We start from the raw sequence: 20,783 nt of genomic DNA, 5'->3' as shown, positions 1-20,783 counted from the left end.
TACGAACAGAACATTCTACAGTCTATTCTAGCGGTCAGAAGTCAACTTCATCAAGAAACATAAGGTTTTTCAATACATAAATGGTTTTCGCCATCCACCTTGCGCAATGGACCCCTTTGGCGCACGGAAAAATGTTCCATGAGATGGTTCCTCTAGAAGACAATCCTCAGTTAATTCAAAAACTGTCAATATAATCGTCTCATATGTCTTATGCCTGGAAGATAAATACAAGAGAACTTTTTCCAGAATGTTTTCGGACAAAACACACGCACCTCTAAAAGGGGTCGTATTTTATGGCGTTGCGACTGAAACTAATGACTTAGCAGAAAAGCCATTCATTGTGGGTTTCATGAACAACTTTTCCTACCCTTTTCCGTTGTTTAGACAAAAAAATGCATAAAATTATCAACACTGGATTTTTCTTTTCTTTTATTTTCTAATACAATTGTGTGCAAAATTTATCTTTTAAGTACATTAATACGTAATTTACTGATTTGTTGATTTCCACATTTGTTTCACTCTCATCCGTTAGCGATTGCCTGTGCTCGTTGAGGAGTTCTCTTTCTCAAATAACTGATGACTGATCCCATGCGTGTACCTTGTGGGTGGCGTTCTTTACAACAGCTGACTGATCAAAAACTGCTTACCTTTTTCAATTTTAAAGATCTGCAAACCAATGACTCGTGAGATGTTGTCAAGATTTGGAAAAAAGAATGTCTTGTCTATTTTCCCTTGTTAAGTTTCGACGATCTCCCAGAATATCTGCGTAAGTTGTCACTGTTGCTAATAGAAATCATCTAATTTTAGTAAGCAGTTTTTGGCTCCTGTGTCGGAAGTCGTTAATTTTCCGTATAAATGTTCACTTGCCACTCAGTACGACACTTCGATGTGTAGTTAATTTACATAACCACAAACTGTAAAAGAAAATTATGAATGTTGGTTTGACAGATTATAGTTTACTTACAGTTATTTCAAGCTAGTAATGTCCACACGAACGTATACAGTTTTCTGTAAGCGAACTGAAAATGAAGACTTATACTTGCTACAACTACGAATTTCTGTCGAAAGTGAATGACGCTTGGGTTTGTCCGCACTGTCGCGAACAGGTTCCCTAATTCGTACTTCCGTTCAGCTTGTTCTGCGCTCTCTCTGCCTGGCTTCGGGCATATGGTCTGTCACATCACCTGACTAGCGTGATGCGTTCTGAGAATACATGAAGCGTGAATTAATCAAATGGTTCAAATGGCTCTGAGCACTATGCGACTTAACTTCTGAGGTCATCAGTCGCCTAGAACTTAGAACTACTTAAACCTAACTAACCTAAGGACATCACACACATCCATGCCCGAGGCAGGATTCGAACCTGCGACCGTAGCGGTCGCTCGGTTCCAGACTGTAGCGCCTAGAACCGCACGGCCACTCCGGCCGGCGTGAATTAATCAGTGCATCTATTATGCAGAAGTAATTCTTGGGTGTATTTGACATTTTTCCCTGAAATTTATCTAAAATACGTATAGCATGCAATTACATAAAAAGGAACGGTAAATGAGTATAACTGAACGTTTCCCAAAAAGGAACGATCACCAGTGAACTTGTTCCAAAAAAATTAACGAGTTTGCCCATTTATACTGCCTACTGATGGTAATGTAAATTGCTCCGTAAATCGCGAGTATGTAGCGCCTGTAAACTGCATGTTATGAAACAGTCCACATCAAATGCTTTCTTAGTATATTGATTAATATTTCAAATCGCTCAGCATTGCTTAAATTACTTCTGTCAATAAACGAAGAAATGTAATTTTTGACAGATGTAGTTGGAAATGGAGAAACGTTAACTTAATTGTACCTGTCTTCTGAACTAACTACTTCCTGAATTACTAACGTATCTTCATCACTTTCTTTGAGGTCTTCATTAGGTCATTCCAGTTTTGCTACTTTTCTTTGAAAAAATGATTTAACTGATACTGGCAGAGGTCTTTTTTGAGCTGTTGGCTCCATGACAGTTCCTAAAAAAAAGAGGCAATAAACATGTCATGTGTTCTATGTTGTGACACTGCTGGCCTAAAATAACGATAAACACTGTGTGTTGAAGTAAAAGAATGAAAGTAGTCTAAGTAAGGCGATCTTCTAGAAGGGGTATGTGTTTTCAAATACGAAATCTGAAAGGTGAGAAATTATGTAAAATGAAATGTTTAAATGTTCCACAGACCGACTTTGGTACTGCCCCAGAAGATTCGAAAACAGCACAACACCGCAAGTTTTTATTCATTACAACAATAGAAATATTAACTTTGAAGGTAATTAGTATGGCAGTCTGTAGATTATTTTTTTCGTTGATTACTTAACTCCGTCGGGTAAACTGAAGAGCGTGATTGGAGTGTGGCGAGCTATATTTGTATGAGTTACACATCTAATTTGAAGATTTTTGGGTTTAAATGAAAAAGCGTGATTGCCGTACGACTGTTCACACATAACTTGCTGTTTTTCTTATTTTAACTCGAAAGTCATCCCTATTTAAGCAAAAGTAGTGGAACATCTAACATAATAGACCCTTCACTTTATCACACCCATGAGGCGGCGATGTAAACAATTGATTATATAAGAATATGCAGCCTACAGTTGCAGGTTAACTTTATCGTTTACCTAGGTTTCAACGTTACTAATAGCGTCATCCTCAGAACCTGCAAAAAGTTACTATTATAATGCGCTAGTAAATTATATTAGGTATGGTCATCCTATAGGATGCAACGTGTAGTACTTGCATAAAATATTATTTAAATGTTTGCCTGAAACGGGTGCCGCCCTCTGTGAGGCAGACTGCGAAGCCCTCGCGGTCCGCAGTCTCTAGTCACACGACGAGGCCCATACAACGGGCTTAAGGGGAGTTGGAATGCCCTATCTCGCCAATGTTAAATTTGCTAACTTTGTGTACCTTTTTCTTTGGAACTATTATCTTCAGAACTTTGAAATTCTGGCAGAGGTTTTCAGCATATATTGTGAGCCCACTGAACTAGAACCAATGTTTTCTTTTTGTTGGTATAGTATTTATGAATTTTTTACCATTAAGCCATTTTTTATTGGAAAAAGTATAACATAAACTTCCCTAGTTCAGAGAATAAGCCAGTTCTTGTCATGATTCTAGTTCAGTGGCCTCTTTGAACTGTTTTGCAGCATTTCTGAAAATTTGAATGTTGTTGGTTGAGTGGTTTATGAGATAAAGGTACATGTAACACTAAAAATGTCAAATGCCAGAAAATGCGATTAAAGTAATTTATTATGAAAATTCACAAATACCTTTTATTCTATTATCAAAAGTGTCCAGCAGAGTAATCAGGGTCATCTTCTAGTTCTTCTTCTTCACCTAGAAGCTTTCTTCTCCTTGCTGCCCTTGCTTTTTTTGTATTAAATTCAGCTGCATACTGAGCCTTCCTTACCCGCACGCTGTCCAGAAGCTGAAGACCTCTGATGGTGTTGATACCAGGAGCAATGCCGAGCCTTGCCATGACCTTTAGCCTACCCATATGACCATCATTGAATGAAATAACAGCATCACTGACTCCCCATTTCAATGTTTTTATCCCAACAAATACATTCTTAGGTACACGAGTCCAAATGAGGTTGTTGAACGACTCGTTTTGATTCTGGGTACAACCATGAAGACATTTTCGCAGAAGATCAGGATGCCCCAAGTCTCTATATATTGGTTTAATTACTTCCATAACAGCCAATGGAATATAATTTTTATGGTGATAAGGATCCCCAGTAGCTTGAGATTTTCTATAATTGCACCATGACTGAGGACCATCTGGACAAGCAAAATGTTGAGGATTATCATCAGTTGATGATCGATGTAAATATGTGGCCCATACAGCTTGTCTCATTTCCTGCAAATTATTTGCATTATTTCTTATTGCCATACCATAGTATTGTTGTAATTCATTTATAATTTTATCTGACAGGCGACCTCTAATGGTTTTACCATCTGACAAAATTTTGTCCTTCAGATTCTGTTTCAGTTTCCTTAGACGAGTGCCCATTCGTTTCTGAACATGACCGACACATTCTAGTTTAGTTATTGTCTTATTGACATATGGCATGGATTCTGTAACACTTTTGTATGCCTTGGAGTCCCCATCTCCAAGGAATTTTGTGTAAAATACTCCCCGTTCTTTTTCTGATCTGCTAAACATTTTCACAGCAGCGGCAGCCTCCATGCCTCCACTCGTACCTTCATAATTCTTGCTACATATGTGAGCTGCTTCTATCTTACCAGATGCACAATGGTAACAATGTTTAGTGAGCACTTCATAGTCCAAAACTTTACCGCTGTCCACACTAGTAACAGTAGCAACAGCATTTTTGGATGTGTGACCCCTTTTCTGCCAGGTTCCATCAAAAGCAACAGGGATATCTGGGTTTCCTTCATTTATATATTTTGCTTCACTGGCAGCAGCTTTCATTGATAAATCTGCTACAGACTGAACAGCATCTCCTATCACTTCAGTGTAATTGTCAATTTTAGCAGGTGGAGGTGGAAGATTCATTATGGCACAAAATGTTTGAGCAGCAGTATGTCCTTTACCAATTGCTCTCATTGCATACATTAGCCTGATATTACTCTCAAACAAATTGCTACTGCATGTTTTAGAGCTCCAAAAACAGGTCTCATTTTCACAACTGGCACAAACTATAGCAATTTTGCAGGAAAGTCCTATAGATTTTGTTATGTTCATATCAAAAGAACCTCCACAAAGATTACAACACAAACATTTCTTCATAAACTCAGTAAAAACAGGAAAGTCGACTAAAACATATTGTTCATTAGAAGCTTCATCTGTAATTTCACTTGCACAGTTTGATAACTTCTTTTTTGATGCACTGGTGGGCGTGTCTCCTTCACACATCTCAGCTGTACAAACGTCAGAACTTTCACCAGCATCAACAGGTGCTGAAGCAGAATCACTTGAACAAACGTTATTTGTAAATCTATTACCGCGAAACTTTCGCTTTTTAAATAATGATGCACTCCTAGGCATCGTAGAAACTACGCACTCACCACTGAAAGTCAAAACAAGACAGATAACAAACTCCAAATGAGCGACAAACTAAACTCGAGGCTCAAAACAAACACTCACAGATCAAAAACTGAACAATAAACACAGCTAGTCGTAAAAACAATGGTACCTATGGAAGGATCAAAGATTCTACAACTGAAGAGTGAAATCCACAGCCTTCTATATGTAATGTTTTCGGAAATGCGAAGATTTAAATGTGTACAAATCACAAGATGGGTAACTTTGCTGGGCGCACATGTAATTTTGAAAAATTAAATAAAAATACTTCCAATTGGAATTTCTTAACAAATTTTGCACCATTTTAAGCAGAAAATTTCAAATTAAGTTATAAGGTTAAAAACTGAAAATGTGAATTTTTTCCATTTTCCGGCATTCCAACTCCCCTTAAAGTGAACCTGCTACAGTTTGTTTAATAGAAGCGACAAAACCTTATGGTTATGCATAAAGTTTTATAAAGTTGACTTAGGACATGACCCGTTTTAGGCAAACATTGAAATAATATTTTATGTAAGTACTACATGTTGCATCCTGTAGGATGACCATACCTAATATAATTTACAAGCGCATTATAATAGTAACTTGTTGCAGGTTCTGAAGAAGACATTATTACTAACGTTGAAACCTAGGGAAACGATAAAGTTAACCTGCAACTGTAGGCTGTATATTCTTATATAAACAATATCAGTTGCTGTCGCTGCATAAAAGTGTTAAAAATTACTAAACAATTGAACCGCATCATACCTAAAAGTTTGCGTCAAGTAACTTTGCAGTTTCTTACTTGGTACGTTAAGGACCACTCCATTCGTGTAACTTTACCGTGCAATATAGGTTATCTAGCATCTCTTGAGGCCATTCCTCGTAGTACTGCTCAGAACTCTTCAACAGAATTCGTGAGTTTTCGTGAAGCTTGCCACCATACTTGGCAATTTACACGGCCTGTCACTAAATGACGCTGCACTAGCCTTTACACAGTGAACTACTTGACCTTGACCTGTGGCATTAATTTAATTTAATTTCATATTCATAGCTACAACGCGCCAGATGTGAACATGAACGTGGCTCTGAGCACTATGGGACTCAACTGCTGAGGTCATCAGTCCCCTAGAACTTAGAACTACTTAAACCTAACTAACCTAAGGACATCACACACATCCATGCCCGAGGCAGGATTCGAACCTGCGACCGTAGCGGTCTTGCGGCTCCAGACTGCAGCGCCTTTAACCGCACGGCCACTTCGGCCGGCCCTAGAAGATATTCGCAGTCTTTTACTAGTTTACTGTTTTATTTAATAAAAAATGTTGCATGTTTTCTCGGATTGTACAAGTGCATTCTTGTATTTAAAATGTCTATTAAAAGCAGTTTTTCGCTGGTTTAATGTTTTATTTAGTAAGGAGTGCTGTATGTTGTCTCGAGTCCTTGTTTCCTGAGACTAGTATGACCAGCCCCCCCCCCCCCCCCCCCAGTTCAGATCCTGGGTACACCCTTGGTAATCATGGGAAACCTAAGCAGAATGACCGGACGTGGGTTTGAATCGTCGTCCTCTCGAAAGCGAGTCCAGTGTGCTAACCACTGCACCACATCGCTTGGTCACAGCAAGTGGTCAGATCGTGAAGTGAGCTGCAAATGTTGTAGACACTGCAGGAGACTCCCTCCCCCAAACGGACCCGCCATACTGAATTAGATTATTCAACATTTTCTTTCACAAAGGTGATTTTTGCTATTTTTCGGACGAACGTAATTTCAAAATACTCTCTAAAGAGCGTGATGAGGCATGATTTGGGAGTGTAGCATAGCAGGGCAAGGATCAGAAGACCTTTGAAACTGTTACCTAAATGAAATATGAGTCGGAATCAAAATAATATATTTAGGTGTGCCAAATTATAAGATGGCTTCTTTGTCGCCTCCACCTTCCCCCCTACAGCAGGACCTGTGGAAATGGTATTTACACACTTGTAATTAAGTGAGTAATGAAACGTTTTTCGTTCGTTTACAAACATTTCTCTCTAATTGAAGCACATATAAAATCATATTTCCTCTCTGAAAGTGTTTTTCCCCAATGGGCCTGTCTTCTGAAGCATTATCCTAATTTTAAAGCATTTACAAGGTTACTAGAAACAGACTATTTCTGGGCGGATGTAACGGAGTTTGGTCCCAAAAATCGAGTTTTCAAAATTATTATTTTCTTGATCTACACAGTTTAATCTATGCTGTGTGTGAATTTTATCGTGATAGCAGCTTTAGAAATGCCTTTAAATTGTTTAACTGATTATCTTTGCACTAGCAGCCAGCCACCTCCCCCTTTTCCGACATTTGGGAAACTGCTCGTTCCAGCAGAATTTTTGTGTGTGAAGGCTATTTTCTTTCGATATCTTTGGCTGACATCTATATCTCTGGCTGACATGTATATCTTTGCCAGAGAACTTTTTTACATGCTGTTTATTTATGTTTTGACAATACTAACACATAATAGTAGGTGGAAGGTTAAATTCACAAACCTATATGTGGAAGTCAAGATTTATGTGTAATGGGTGGTGGAAAAACTGTGTTTAGGAAATGGAGGTCTCATGGAAATTGGTTTACTGACAAAAAAGAGGAAGCAGCTCGAAATGAAGAACATAAGCTCTCAGCTTCAGCATCAAAACTTGGGACAGGAGAATTGTACAGGTACATGAATGATGTTGATATGCACTGCCCTGGATTCAGACTTATTGACTTAGCTATTCTCTGCCAGGCTATAAAGTTTTCATGTTCACGAGTTAGCTGTAAAAATACGGACTGCATGATAGTTGTTCAAGAAAGAAGAGTAGGAACAGCTTATGATTTTAAATTAATTTGTAACTCGTGTGGCTATGAATTTTCACTTTCCTCCTCCAGAAAAACTGACACTGGTACCTAGGAAACCAATTTTAGGTTAGCATATGCTCTGAGATGCCTTGGACAAGGCAGGAAAGGAGGTAATTTATTGTATGGTTTTCTGAACATGCCTCCAACTTGCGGAAGGTTTGAAAAAATAAATAAAGAAATGTCTGATGTTGTATGCGATACTGCCAAACTTTCTATGAAGAAAGCAGTGGGAGAACTGGTTTTAGTAAACCAAAAAGAAATAGATCGTGGGGTAGATGTTCATGACACTGAATCTCCTACAAATGTTACTGACCTGTGTCTGTCTGCAGATGGGATCTGGATGAAAAGGGATCACACATCTCTGTATGGAGTTACATCTGTTATTAGTGTTGACTCACGTAAAGTTACAGAAGCAGAAATTATGTCTACATATTTACACCAGTGTGCAACAAGGAAAATGTCCAACAATGAAGACAGTGAGAGACTGTGGCAAGAAAAGCATGCAGTAGCATGCTATAAAAATTATAGTGGCTCAAATGGGGACATGGAGGTTGCTGCAGATCTGAGGACCAGTATGGTGTTAGATATACTAAATAGCTCTCCATTAAAAGCTGTAACAGATAAATGTTTGTATAATACAACAATAGAAAAGTTGGAACGTGCTGGCCACATCCAAAAGAGGCTTGGTGGTAGCGTCATTGCTTGCTGAAAGAGAAGAAAGGTGAAGTACTTGAGGATGGAAAATCACTAGGCGGAAAAGGCAGACTTACTCTGAAAGAAACTGATTCTCTTCAGTTATTTTGTGGGAGACTATCAGGAAAAGCACATAATTTAGAGGCAATGAGGAGTGCTATGTGGGCAATTTTTTTCCACAAACAAGCCACTGACCAAGTACCAATGCACAATCTGTGTCTGAAAGACAATAGAAATGAGACATATTCACATAAGCACTCATTACCAGAACCTGTTGTGAATGTAATTAAGCTCACATTCAGGTTTCTTGCAAACTCTAATTTATTGAGGAAGTGTTTTCACAGAAAGACACAAAATGCAAATGAAAGCCTCAATAATTCAATTTGGATTCGATGCTCAAAAAGGACATTCTATGGACTTGAAGTAGTCAAAATAGGTGTCTATGATGCAGTTTTATGTTACAATAATGGAAATAATGACAGAATTGAAGTTCTGAACAGAGTTGGTACATATCCTGGCATGGTTACAAAAAAAGCATTTTACACCATCGATGAGAGCAAGGTCAATAAAACTAACAGATCAGTGTCTTACCTAAAAATTCAGGCCAGGCAGATTTGGAGAGGAGAGAAGACAAAACCTGGAGGATGAAGATTATCAGTATGGAGGATTTTAAAACTGTGGTAAGCTTATTATATGTAGAAGTATGAGAAGACAATCTTTGAAGCTCATTACATATGGTTTCCTGTTTTTACAGTATTACGAGATGCATTCAAGTTCTAAGGCCTCCGATTTTTTTTCTCCGGACTGGAAAGAGATAGAAACACGTGCATTGTTTTAAAATGAGGCCGCATTCATTGTCAATACGTCCCAGAGATGGCAGCACCGTACAGCAGATGGAATTTTACCGCCAGCGGCGAGAATGAGAACTGTTTCAAATACTTAAAATGGCAACGTTTTCCTTACTTGAACAGCGTGCAATCATTCGTTTTCTGAGTTTGCGTGGTGTGAAACCAATTGAAATTCATCGACAGTTGAAGGAGACATGTGGTGATGGAGTTATGGATGTGTCGAAAGTGTGTTTGTGGGTGCGACAGTTTAATGAAGGCAGAACATCGTGTGACAACAAACCGAAACAACCTCGGGCTAGCACAAGCCGGTCTGACGACGTGATCGAGAAAGTGGAGAGAATTGTTTTCGGGGATCGCCGAATGACTGTTGAAAAGATCGCCTCCAGAGTTGGCATTTCTGTGGGTTCTGTGCACACAATCCTGCATGAGGACCTAAAAATGCGAAAAGTGTCATCCAGGTGGGTGCCACGAATGCTGACGGACGACCACATGGTTGTCCGTGTGGCATGTTGCCAAGCAATGTTGACACGCAACGACAGCACGAATGGGACTTTCTTTTCGTCGGTTGTGACAATGGATGAGACGTGGATGCCATTTTTCAATCCAGAAACAAAGCGCCAGTCAGCTCAATGGAAGCACACAGATTCACCACCACCAAAAAAATTTCAGGTAACCGCCAGTGCTGAAGAAATGATGGTGTCCATGTTCTGGGACAGCGAGGGCGTAATCCTTACCCTTTGCGTTCCAAAAGGCACTATGGTAACAGGTGCATCCTACGAAAATGTTTTGCAGAACGAATTCCTTCCTGCACTGCAACAAAAACGTCCGGGAAGGGCTGCGCGTGTGCTGTTTCACCAAGGCAACGCACCCGCACATCGAGCTAACGTTACGCAACAGTTTCTTTGTGATAACAACTTTGAAGTGATTCCTCATGCTCCCTACTCACCTGACCTGGCTCCTAGTGACTTTTGGCTTTTTCCAACAATGAAAGACACTCTCCGTGGCCGCACATTCACCAGCCGTTCTGCTATTGCCTCAGCGATTTTCCAGTGGTCAAAACAGACTCCTAAAGAAGCCTTCGCCGCTGCCATGGAATCATGACGTCAGCGTTGCGAAAAATGTGTACGTCTGCAGGGCGATTACGTCGAGAAGTAACGCCAGTTTCATCGATTTCGGGTGAGTAGTTAATTAGAAAAAAAAAATCGAAGGCCTTAGAACTTGAATGCACCTCGTAGAAGCCTTTTCTCAAAAAGTGTATTTGCTAATGTTATGAAATTTTCAGATCCTGTTCGCAACGTGTTTCTGTCTCCCTGGAACTAAAAGATACGAGATCCTGCAATTACATTATGATTTTTAGGTGACTGTACGTAGAAAAAAAAGCTAATTTTGGACGTGCAAAATTAAAAACTCTGTTAATGATGCAGTTTGTACCATAAATTAATAACTGTAGTTCAGTGTTCTTATAACCTTCTCAGGACACTAAAATAAAATTTTGAGATTAATCGCATAATTAGAATTTGAGTTATGGCTCTTTATAAAAAAAGAAAATAAAAAATAAAAAATTCAAATTTCTGGCAAAGTATTAATCCTGCATATTTTATTATATTTTTCCGTTAAACCACAGTTCTTTTCCTGTATACATCCAAAATTTTAGATTTGTACATTAATAAATACTGCCGCAATGATTTTTTTAATAATTTTTTACATTTTCCGTTACATCCCCCCTTAAGTGGTAAGTCCCATCCTTTAATATTGAACGGATGGTACAAAACTTACATTTATTGTCTCATAAGGTTAACTTGTCAACCACCCTATGACACAGACCCCAGGTGTTGTTAGACGATTAGAAGTACGTCCAAATTATGTGTTAGGTGTACTCGTGGCACTTACAGAAATTTTTCCAAGGGGGGTGGGAGGGAGGGGAGACTTTAAATTTCCGACTTCCTAATGAAATGACCAGTTTAGAAACATGTCATGCTATAAGAACTAAACTGAATAGATGGCACAAATAATTGACGGTTATTCACTGAATACATGAATAAACAACTCCGCATTTTAGGGAGATCACCAGAGTTCGCAGCAGTCGTAAACATAAGACAATCGACACGAAGGAGGATATCGACATTTACCAATAACAAGCAGAGAGCCGAAGCTCAGCGTAATATCGCAGCTTCTCGCTGCTGCCCAACTTTGCACTCTTAACAGTCATTTTAAGTGTTCAACAGGCAAACTTTAATTCTGGAGGGCGGGGGTGGTGTTGGAGAGGGGGTGGGGGGCAGCAGTTCGCTCGCTTATTCTTCTCCATCCCGCCCCCCCCCCCCCCCCGTATTTATACCCCTGATTTTATCTCATCTTCATCAACGTGCACGTCGCTGCAGTGGTGTCAAACACCCTCAGAAGGGGACTCATGGCAAATAACGCCACACCACAGTTTCATTGTATTTTTTCAACTGTGATTGTGATTTATTGGCCAAATCTACTGTATCCTTTAAGGATGTCCACATACACTCCCGGAAAAAAACAGTGCACGTGGAAAGACGACGTCGATTTTGATCCAATGTTAGCGAACCCCCTTGGGAGACAAGAGATGCACCGATAATTTGTTCATCGTCGTCCACCAACAGATAGTGCAGAGACGTACTCACCAGAGCGCCATCTGCGTCTACCCTTTAATAGGGAGTGCTCACAGCCAGAACGTTCAGTGTGGTGCAAACGCGTGAAACATGCAGGCAGTTATGCCACAGATGCATAATCATTCTTGCTGTAGCCAACTGACCAAGTTTGAAATGGGTCAAATTGTGGCCTTCCGAGTGGTTGGATGGTCGTTTCGAAGAATTGCCATACAAGCTGGACGTGCTCTGTCAATTGTGCAATGATACTGGTATAGTGGTCATGTGAACATTCTCACACCCATACACGAGGTTCTGGAAGTCCACGCAGTACAGACGCCCGCTAGGCTCGTCGCATTGTAAGGGTAGCAGTGGCAGATCATACAACTACCAGAGAACAGATAAGAGGGCTTGTGAACCCAGACATGTCAACACGAACTGTTGCGAACCGGTTATTAGTACAGGGACTATGGGCACGCACACCTCTAGCTTATCTTCCACTCACGCCACAGCATCGACGTGCACAGCTCGAATGGTGCTGTCAGAGGATAACTTGGAATATGGAATGGCGCTGTAGTCTTCAGCAATGAAGTTGAGTCTACCTGCACGCAAGCGATGGTCGTTTGCCTGTATGACGTAGACCTGGTGAGTGCTGTGTTGTAGAGTGCATTCGTCCACGACACACTCACCTCGCATCAGGTTTTTGAGCTGTGCTGCGATATATTACAACTGTCGTTCACATTTGGAGTTTCTGGAAGGGACGCTAACCAGCACTCAGTACGCGCAGAATGTTGTTTGATCCGTTCTATTGCTGTTCCTGCGACAGAAAGATGATGTGATGTTCCAATTGGAGTACGCTCGCCCACACACCGCCCGTGAAACTCAACGTGCTCTCCAAGGCGTGCAGAAACCTCGTGGCCAGTATGATCTTCCAACTTGTCTCCAATCGAGCAAATGTGGGATACAATGGAACAAGAAATGACTCCTCGGGGTCGTCAGCCAACAACTCTTACAGAACTACACGAGTAGGTCGAGCAGGCGTGGCACAAGGACAGTATTCTCCATCTGCATAATCGACTGTCTACCAGAGTCAGCGCCATTGCTACCCGTGGAGGCTACACCATTGCTATTAGTGTCATCGCATGGATTGATACCTGTTACCTCAGAGCCACTGGTGCTATTAATCTGTAAATGTAATCATTTCATACGCACTGTTGCAACAATAAATCTCGAGTCAATTGGTAAACTCTAAAAAGGTGCACTGTTTTTTCCCTTCAGTGTATTTACAAATACTGAGTAATCCGGCGCTACAGTCACAGGTTAGAATCATGCCTCAGGCATGGATGTGTGTGATGTCCTTAGGTTAGTTAGGTTTAAGTAGTTCTAAGTTCTAGGGGACTGATTACCTCAGCAGTTAAGTCCCATAGTGCTCAGAGCCATTTGAACCATTTTTTGAGTAATCCGGTATCTTAATTGTATATGGGTATTGTGATGGAAACGCTGCTACTGCTTGTAGAGAGTAGTTGTTGTTGTTGTTGTGGTCTTCAGTCCTGAGACTGGTTTGATGCGGCTCTCCATGTTACTCTATCCTGTGCAAGCTTCTTCATCTCCCAGTACCTACTGCAACCTACATCCTTCTGAATCTGCTTAGTGTATTCATCTCTTAGTCTCCATCTATGATTTTTACCCTCCACACTGCCTCCAATACTAAACTGGACATCCCTTGATGCCTCAGAACATGTCCTACCAACCGATCCCTTCTTCTAGTCAAATTGTGCCACAAACTTCTCTTCTCCCCAATCCTGTTCAATACCTCCTCATTAATTATGTGATCTACCCATCTAATCTTCAGCATTCTTCTGTAGCACCACATTTCAAAAGCTTCTATTCTCTTCTTGTCTAAACTATTTATCGTCCATGTTTCACTTCCATACTTGGCTACACTCCATACAAATACTTTCAGAAATGACTTCCTGACTCTTAAATCTATACTCGATTTTAACAAATTTCTATTCTTCAGAAACGCGTTCCTTGCCATTGCCGGTCTACATTTTATATCCTCTCTACTTCGACCATCATCAGTTATTTTGCTCCCCAAAGAGCAAAACTCCTTTACTACTTTAAGTGTCTCATTTCCTAATCTAATTCCCTCAGCATCACCCGACTTCATTCGACTACATTCCAGTATCCTCGTTTTGCTTTTGCTGATGTTCATCTTATATCCTCCTTTCAAGACACTGTCCATTCCGTTCAACTGCTCTTCCAAGTCCTTTGCTGTCTCTGACAGAATCATAATGTCATCGGCAAACCTCAAAGATTTTAATTTCTTCTCTATGGATTTTAATACCTACTCCGAATTTTTCTTTTGTTTCCTTCACTGCTTGCTCAATATACAGATTGAATGACATCGGGGAAAGGCTACAACCACTGCTTCGCTTTCATGTCCCTTGACTCTTATAACTGCCATCTGGTTTCTGTACAAATTGTAAATAGCCTTTCGCTCCCTGTATTTTACCCCTGCCACCTTCAGAATAGATAGTACAGCACACTCTATCTTAACCACAGACAACCAGATCCAAGAGTGTTTACTCATGCTTCCACTGAACTGTGTGAGGCCAGTGCAGTGCCCAGCGATCATACTTCACCTGAACGCACTAATTAAGAGTGTCAATGAAGCAGAAGGCATTACTCAGTTGACAGAATGTAGTCTTTCAACAAGCACACACAGGATTTCTGCATGTATCGGTCTACCACCACACATTAATATGGCGCACATTACATATGCACGGTTTCTACCACTATCATTTACGAAGGAGTCAACGTCTTCGAGAAGGAGCTGAAGGTAGAGTATTGGCATTTTGTTTTTAAAGCATCGAATAATCCCAGTGATATTGTTTACTGACAAAGCCACTTTCATTCTTGACGGTATCAGTAACACTTGTAACTCACATGACTCTGTGTACATTTTCAGAAACGCTTTTCTGTAAATGTGTAGTGATATGATAGACAATCGGTTGACTGTACGTGTTGTGTTATCGCATCTTCTTACTGGGCCCTGTTTCTTGAAAACGAGCTTCCAGTATAATTGGTTGTTCTTGATACAAGAATGGGGGCCCCTGCACATGCTAACGGTCAGGTGACACAGTATCATCTAGTGCTAGCATTCTCTGAAGATGGATCAGGAGAAATGGCCTTGTTTGTTGGCCAAAAGTATCCCCAGCGAAGTCTACAAAAAAAGAAAAAAAAAAAAAAAAACGTAAACACCAGAGAAGCATTGATCATTGAACTATGAATAACGCTGCTCTAATAAAATAACGCCAAGGCGACCTCATAAGTAGTACACGTTGTCATGCCAAGAGAATTCGAAAAAGCATTGAAGTCGGAGGTGAAAACTATGAAAACTAAGTTAATCGTTTGCCTATTGTAAACACTTTCTGAAAGTATTTGTTTGGGTTACATTTTACAAGATGCGTCTCTGCAACCAATGAAAATTGGACATCAGTTATATGGAATACTTTATTCGAAGTTGTCTACTCTCCCAACTCCTAAAATATTTACTATTCCTCCTGAATTAGCCGGTATAGTGAATTTTCAGTGTACAATCCACCTTAGACACTCAGGTTTAAGCAGTAAATAAATAAGTAAATAGCGATAACACACTTCTTTGCATCGATTTGTTGGTACAATACAGTTTTGTTAATGCCTCAGACCACATCTCTAAAAGGCACATAAATGCCTAATCAGTTTTTCTGAGAAGGATTATAGCATCTGTTGCCGTTTTAGTAGATCAATGGGCGGAGGAGAGAAAGTCTTCTTCTCGTAGGCAGATAATAGGAACCCAAGGGTTAGAAGAACTCATTTACCTCTCTGGGTTTAATCCTTGAACCTTGTTTCTTTTTCGATCACTTGCACCCACAGTGTCGCTGTGCGTGGCGGGGGCCTGTCTCGTCACTCTCTCTGTACGGTTCTAAATATTACACAGGGCGTCCCCACATACAACCGTTACGCCTCATGCTCAAGATTCAAGTAATACTGAGCTAACTAAAAAAGAACAGGCAGTAGTAATGTAAAAAATAATGCAGTTAGCTGTTTATAAGAGACACTGGGAGTGGTGGCCATGGGCGTCCAGGCATCTCTGACTGTGTGATGACCTTACCAGTATCACGCTGTAATTCTGCAGGCGTGATGTTATTGATTTCTCTAGTGATGCTCCGTGTATGAGCGTTTATTCTGCGAAGGCTGTCTGCATACACTGCATGCTTTTTAATGTGCCCATAAACAGAAATCACATGATATTAAGTCTGGGTATCTTGAGAGCCAGAGGCCTGTACTTGCAAGTCTTGTCTTCAAGGAGCGTGTGGTGATGTGGGCCATACTTTGATTGGCTGTGTGAGCAGTTGCTTCATCTTATTGGAATAATGTATACAGCTTTTCTGGATTTATTAATTATGCTTAGAAAGAGTGAAAGCTCTCTAGATATCTGGCACTGATTAAGGAGTAATTAAAAAATATGAGGTCACTAATACGCATGCCAGGCAACACACACCAAACACCTATCTTCTACGAGTGGAGAGGGTCTTCATGCAAATTGTGTGGGTTGTCCTGCGACCAATATCTGCAATTCTGGGAGTTCACATAACCTGACAAATTGAGCCAGGTCTCGTCTCCACGAGGCAAAGTAAGGGGTCTGAGCAACCGTTAGCAACTGATGTTAACAGCCAGTTAGACTAATGAACTCCTTTCCCCTGATTTCAACTCAAATTTCAACTCTTCCTTCACAATCACACGATAGGCATGATGACACGATTTACGAGCCCCGTCGGAGGTTCGAGTCCGCCCTCGGGCTTGGGTGTGTGCGTTGTCCTCAGCGGAAGTTACAGTTAGATTAAGTAGTGTGTAAGCCTAGAGACCGATGACCTCAGCAGTTTGGTCCCATAGGAACTTACCACCACCACACGATTGACGAGATGCACCAACCTGCTGCGGTAACCTCCTTAACGACTTGAGGGGACTTCTCACAATGTCCATGTGAATTCTTTCTATAGTTACAGGTGTCCTCACTGTCTATCGATTATTCCTCTGCACATTTTGAACGTATACTACAGCCCTCCATTTGTTGCACAGATCTTGAATGGTGCTGGTTGTGGGGAGTTTCCAACCAGGATACCTCGCTTGAATCACTTCTTTACATTCCCTGATGGAGCCCGTCTTTATGTAACACTCCGAAATGTCAATTAGCTGTTCTAATGCAAACTGGCCCATTTCTGTAAGAGCTCAGCGTTATGAGCTTCTCAGAACAACTGACGCATGATCACACAGCTGCGCTCAACTGTCCAATAAAAGACAGTGTAGCCAACTTACGGGGCAGTGTTACCACATCGTAAGCAATTCTACTAGAGACGATTAGCAGTTCCGTGAGGTGTACCGTTTTTATGTGGGACACTGTATCAACAACATTACATTTTCTTCAGACCAATTTGTCACACACGCTACTCATATCAACAACGAAAGTATTTCGGAAACAATACATCAGACGAATTCTTACAGTGTTCCTAGCGCGAAGTTAATGCAGATGAGTAGAAAAATGTTCGAATACAACATTAATAGTGTGCTCCTTGGCACAATCACGTCGATTATATATCCAGGCGAAACGTTGCAAAGCGTTATCAAATGGCATGATCATGTAAGAATAGTGGTAAGGAAGGCGAATAGTCGACTGTGGATTATAGGAAGAATTTTGGGAAAGTGTGGCTCATCTGTAAAGGAGACCGCTTATAGTAGGACACCAGTGCGACCCGTTGCTGAGTATTGTTCGAATGTTTGGGGTCCGCACCGCTTCGGATTAACGGAAGACATCGAAGCAATTCAAAGGGGAGCCGCTAGATTTTTTACCAGTAGGTTCTAACAACACGTAAGTATTACGGAGATGCTTCGTGGACTCAAATGGGAATCCCTGGAGGGAAGGCGAAGTTCTTTTCGAGTAAAACTTTTCAGAAAATTTAGAGAGCCGGCATTTGAGGCTCACTGCAGAACGAGTCTATTGCCGCCAACGTACATATCGCTTAAGGACCACGAATATAAGACTAGAGAGATTGGGGCTCATACGGAAGCATGTAGGCAGTAGTTTTTCCCTCGCTCTATCTGCGAGAGGAACAGGAAAGTAAATGACTAGTAGTGCTACGGCGGCTTGCGGGTATGTATGTAGATGTAGACGTAGATGTAGAGGACGCGAATTCACTTTGACGGTTCACTAAAAGGCCGACAATAAGCGGAACACGAGCGAGCACCAGCGAATGCAAGCCGAACGCGACAGAATGAATATTTCTCACGCTTGCCTACCATTTTTACCAGAGAGAATTCCCGCTCGCATGTTTTCGCTCCGGAGTAAACCATGCTTAGCACAAACGTGTAATTAGGCACTTAGGACTGTAACTGAGAGTTTTAGGTAATTTGGTCTCCCCACCTCATTCGTCTTTCTTCTGTGTTTCTTGCTTTTCTTCCTCGTTGTAAAATCGGATTTTGGATTTCACTTATAACAAGAATTAATAACAATTATATCGCGTAGTACTCAAATTGAAGCAATGCGTTTTGATTCGTCTACATTTGTGCAGGTTGCATGTCAATTTCGCTGCTTGTTTTTTCTTGCAGCTTAACACGTGGCTCAGTGGGCCCTGTTCCAGAGTTTGCAGCCACAGAAAAAATTTTTGTGGTTACCAGAAATGAAGCACTGGTCCTCTACGTTACCAGTCCCGATCGGTAATCACTAACCGACTAGCCTTGTACACAAATTTGCGTTTGGAGAAAACTGGTAATGGAATAGGCTTGTCATTTTGTAGGGATCGCCCCTACTTTCCTATAAATGTCCCATATGCTTACATGCGTCTGATTGGGCATCCTCAAGTCCCTAGCTTTTTGGTTTACTTTTACAATTTTATTTTTCTTAATATCATATGGCATAACTTTTAATTTCACGTTCGTAAGTTTATCATCTTATTCTTGTTAGCCAAAGCCAATACGTTAAAATAACGAGATAAAGCAACAAAACAATTGGTTTAAAAGTCAACTGTGTTGCTCGCCCCACCCTCCTTTTTCATAATACCTAGTGTTGACGAGGTCCTTGTATTTATGAAGTGATTGAGTGAAGGAGTATTGAAATGTTTCGAACATAACGTTGTGCTGTAAGAGCAAAACATTATTAATATTACGCAGTTTTTAGGATTCCCCGAAGTGTGATTCATATTTAAAACGCTCGGTAGATTTAAGTGGAAATACAAATAGCCTTGTTGATGAGTTTAGTGATGACAGTTATGAGAATCAGAATGAAACCCGAAAGGAAAAAGTGAAAAAAGTGTGCTAATTTCGTAATGAATGATTAGAAGGTAAACGGTTCAAAAGTTGGTCAGCTGAAGGTGTTGATAAAGTGATGACGAAGTGTAGAGTGTGTCCGAATTGAAAAGGTGCACTGCGGGTATTCGTGCCGGTATATGAAACAGGAGGTATGTCTGTAAGTTCCAACCCCAGTCCCATTGATTTCTATCATTGTATAAGATAAACACTGTTAACTTCTAAATATTTAAAGTTTCAAGTGTGGTGCTTGTAGTTTAGATTTTGTCTGAGAATAAAAACTGACAAACATTAGTCACAATTGCACATTTAATATATTAAGTGCTACATTTTGTTTGAAGTGTACCCACTTTTGACATGCCAAAGTTGGCAGTGTCACGACTTTTGACTTGCCAACGTTGGCGAACCTATTATGGACTGAAACTGAGTTGGCGATTATGCAAAGAACAAACTCATTCAACGTTCAGATATAGGCGGTGTTAGAACCAGAGACTGACAACGTGTATGTTCCAATTCGGAATTAGAAACGACAAGGAGACATTGTCATCACAGATTTCCCGACATCCATCAAAGAGGGATTCGAAAGATTATGATGGACAATATACAAAACAAACTCAAAAATTATTTTGATATTATCTGTTCTGAAGAAGAAAAAAAAAGATGACAGTGTCTGCTTCACATATAGAAAGTCCTGGGTTTATATTCCAGCTCCTGCAAATAAATAAATAAAAAATAAAGAAAGTTCATTACTTTCCGACTTTCGAAAATTGTTTTTTTGTCTAATTTTCAATTTTTATAGAAATTGCAACTAAGCAGTTGTAACTAAAATTAAATTTTACGTACAACAGTAAAGAACAGTCGATTACAACAATGCAATCGGAAAGTGATCTTAAGTAAGTCTTTCATTTATTACGCTCAAGTGCATGTGTCTGCTTTGTAAAACGCAAAGTTCGATGTAACAGAGGGCACGAGCGTCTTATCGGTGGTCAGCGTAAACAACATTACGAACAAATGGGAAAATAATGACTACTCACGCGCGCAGCAGAACAGAGCCAGCGGCAGCAGTGTGGGCAACATCTTGTTCATGACGCTACTGCCGCACTTTTCGCAGCTCACAGGGGCGGGCGGCTATCTAATCCACGAACGCGCCCACCGACAGCTGAAACCGCCACAGCTGCAGACAAAGCACATGCTACTAAAGTGTTATTCGACATGTATACTTCCCCAGTCGCTGGACACTGTTCCATTCCATTCACATATTGCGAGGGCCAAGAGAGTACGCATGGTCAAAACTGAGGGGAGTGGTTCTGTTAGCTTCGTTAAATGAAGAAAAGTGGAAGAAACGAAGCACGAATCACGCTTTCTTACAAA

General features: G+C 40.6%; 1 protein-coding gene across 1 annotated transcript in view; it reads right to left on the bottom strand.

The window, feature by feature from the left end:
* Window positions 1-20,580, bottom strand: part of LOC126485166 (neuronal acetylcholine receptor subunit beta-3-like) — a 269,629-nt gene extending 249,049 nt beyond the window's left edge. Inside the window, exon 1 of the mRNA XM_050108841.1 lies at window positions 20,447-20,580. Coding sequence (XP_049964798.1) covers window positions 20,447-20,498 — 52 coding nt within the window. The 5' untranslated portion in view covers window positions 20,499-20,580. The remainder of the gene's footprint in view (window positions 1-20,446) is intronic.
* Window positions 20,581-20,783: the final 203 nt, after the last annotated feature.

The sequence above is a fragment of the Schistocerca serialis genome, chromosome 6, assembly GCF_023864345.2.
Source record: "Schistocerca serialis cubense isolate TAMUIC-IGC-003099 chromosome 6, iqSchSeri2.2, whole genome shotgun sequence".
In the NCBI taxonomy this organism is placed as follows: domain Eukaryota; kingdom Metazoa; phylum Arthropoda; class Insecta; order Orthoptera; family Acrididae; genus Schistocerca; species Schistocerca serialis.
The sequence above is the reverse complement of the archived record's forward strand: the minus strand, read 5'-3'. Positions and strand labels throughout refer to the sequence as shown.